At 61.2% G+C, this 559-nt stretch overlaps 1 protein-coding gene across 1 annotated transcript in view; it reads right to left on the reverse strand.

Annotated features, from left to right (window-relative positions):
* CHPF (chondroitin polymerizing factor) overlaps nucleotides 1-559 on the reverse strand; it is a 2,807-nt gene that overhangs the window by 580 nt on the left and 1,668 nt on the right. Inside the window, exons 3-4 of the mRNA XM_009585092.1 lie at nucleotides 269-559; nucleotides 4-237 (exon numbers count right to left, since the gene is read on the reverse strand). The exon at nucleotides 269-559 is cut by the window's right edge and continues 223 nt beyond it. Of these exons, the coding sequence (XP_009583387.1) occupies nucleotides 4-237; nucleotides 269-559 (525 nt within the window). The remainder of the gene's footprint in view (nucleotides 1-3; nucleotides 238-268) is intronic.

Genomic DNA, 559 nt, shown 5'->3' on the forward strand with positions numbered 1-559 from the left:
AGAAAAGCGTGTCCACAGGATGCTTCTTGGAGATGATGTCCATCACCTTGATTTGGGAGGGCGCATCCGTCTTCACGCTGATCCACGGGATCTTCACCTCTGCGTACTTGCGCTCGTACTCGGTGATCTGGGCCTTCACAGGGGCGAAGATGTCATTCTGGGTGACCTGCTGCGCCTCAAAGGGGTCATAGATGAAGAGGAAGGTGAGCACTGCATTCTCGCTGCTCTCAAAGGCGGCTGCTGCGTGAGCCCCCCAAAAACGGGCCGCCTGCTGCGTAAGCCTCCAAAAAGTGGGCAGCATGGTCCCGGTCGTGGGCCGTCAGCGGCAGGATGACATTGATGCGGCTGGCCTCCGTCACATAGGGCATGGGGATGATCTCCACCTCGCTGAGGGGCCGCACCAGGTGCACGCGCTTGGTGACAGAGCGGCTGTGCCCCTTCTGGGTGACCACCTCCACCTGGAGGTCCAGCGTGTACTCCATGCCGCGCGTGGGGTCAAAGCGCCGGTACCCGTTCACCAACTGCTGCTTGCGGACGTGGAGCACCGGCTGGGATTTGG

Source organism: Fulmarus glacialis, unplaced genomic scaffold, assembly GCF_000690835.1.
Source record: "Fulmarus glacialis isolate BGI_N327 unplaced genomic scaffold, ASM69083v1 scaffold18999, whole genome shotgun sequence".
Lineage (NCBI taxonomy): Eukaryota > Metazoa > Chordata > Aves > Procellariiformes > Procellariidae > Fulmarus > Fulmarus glacialis.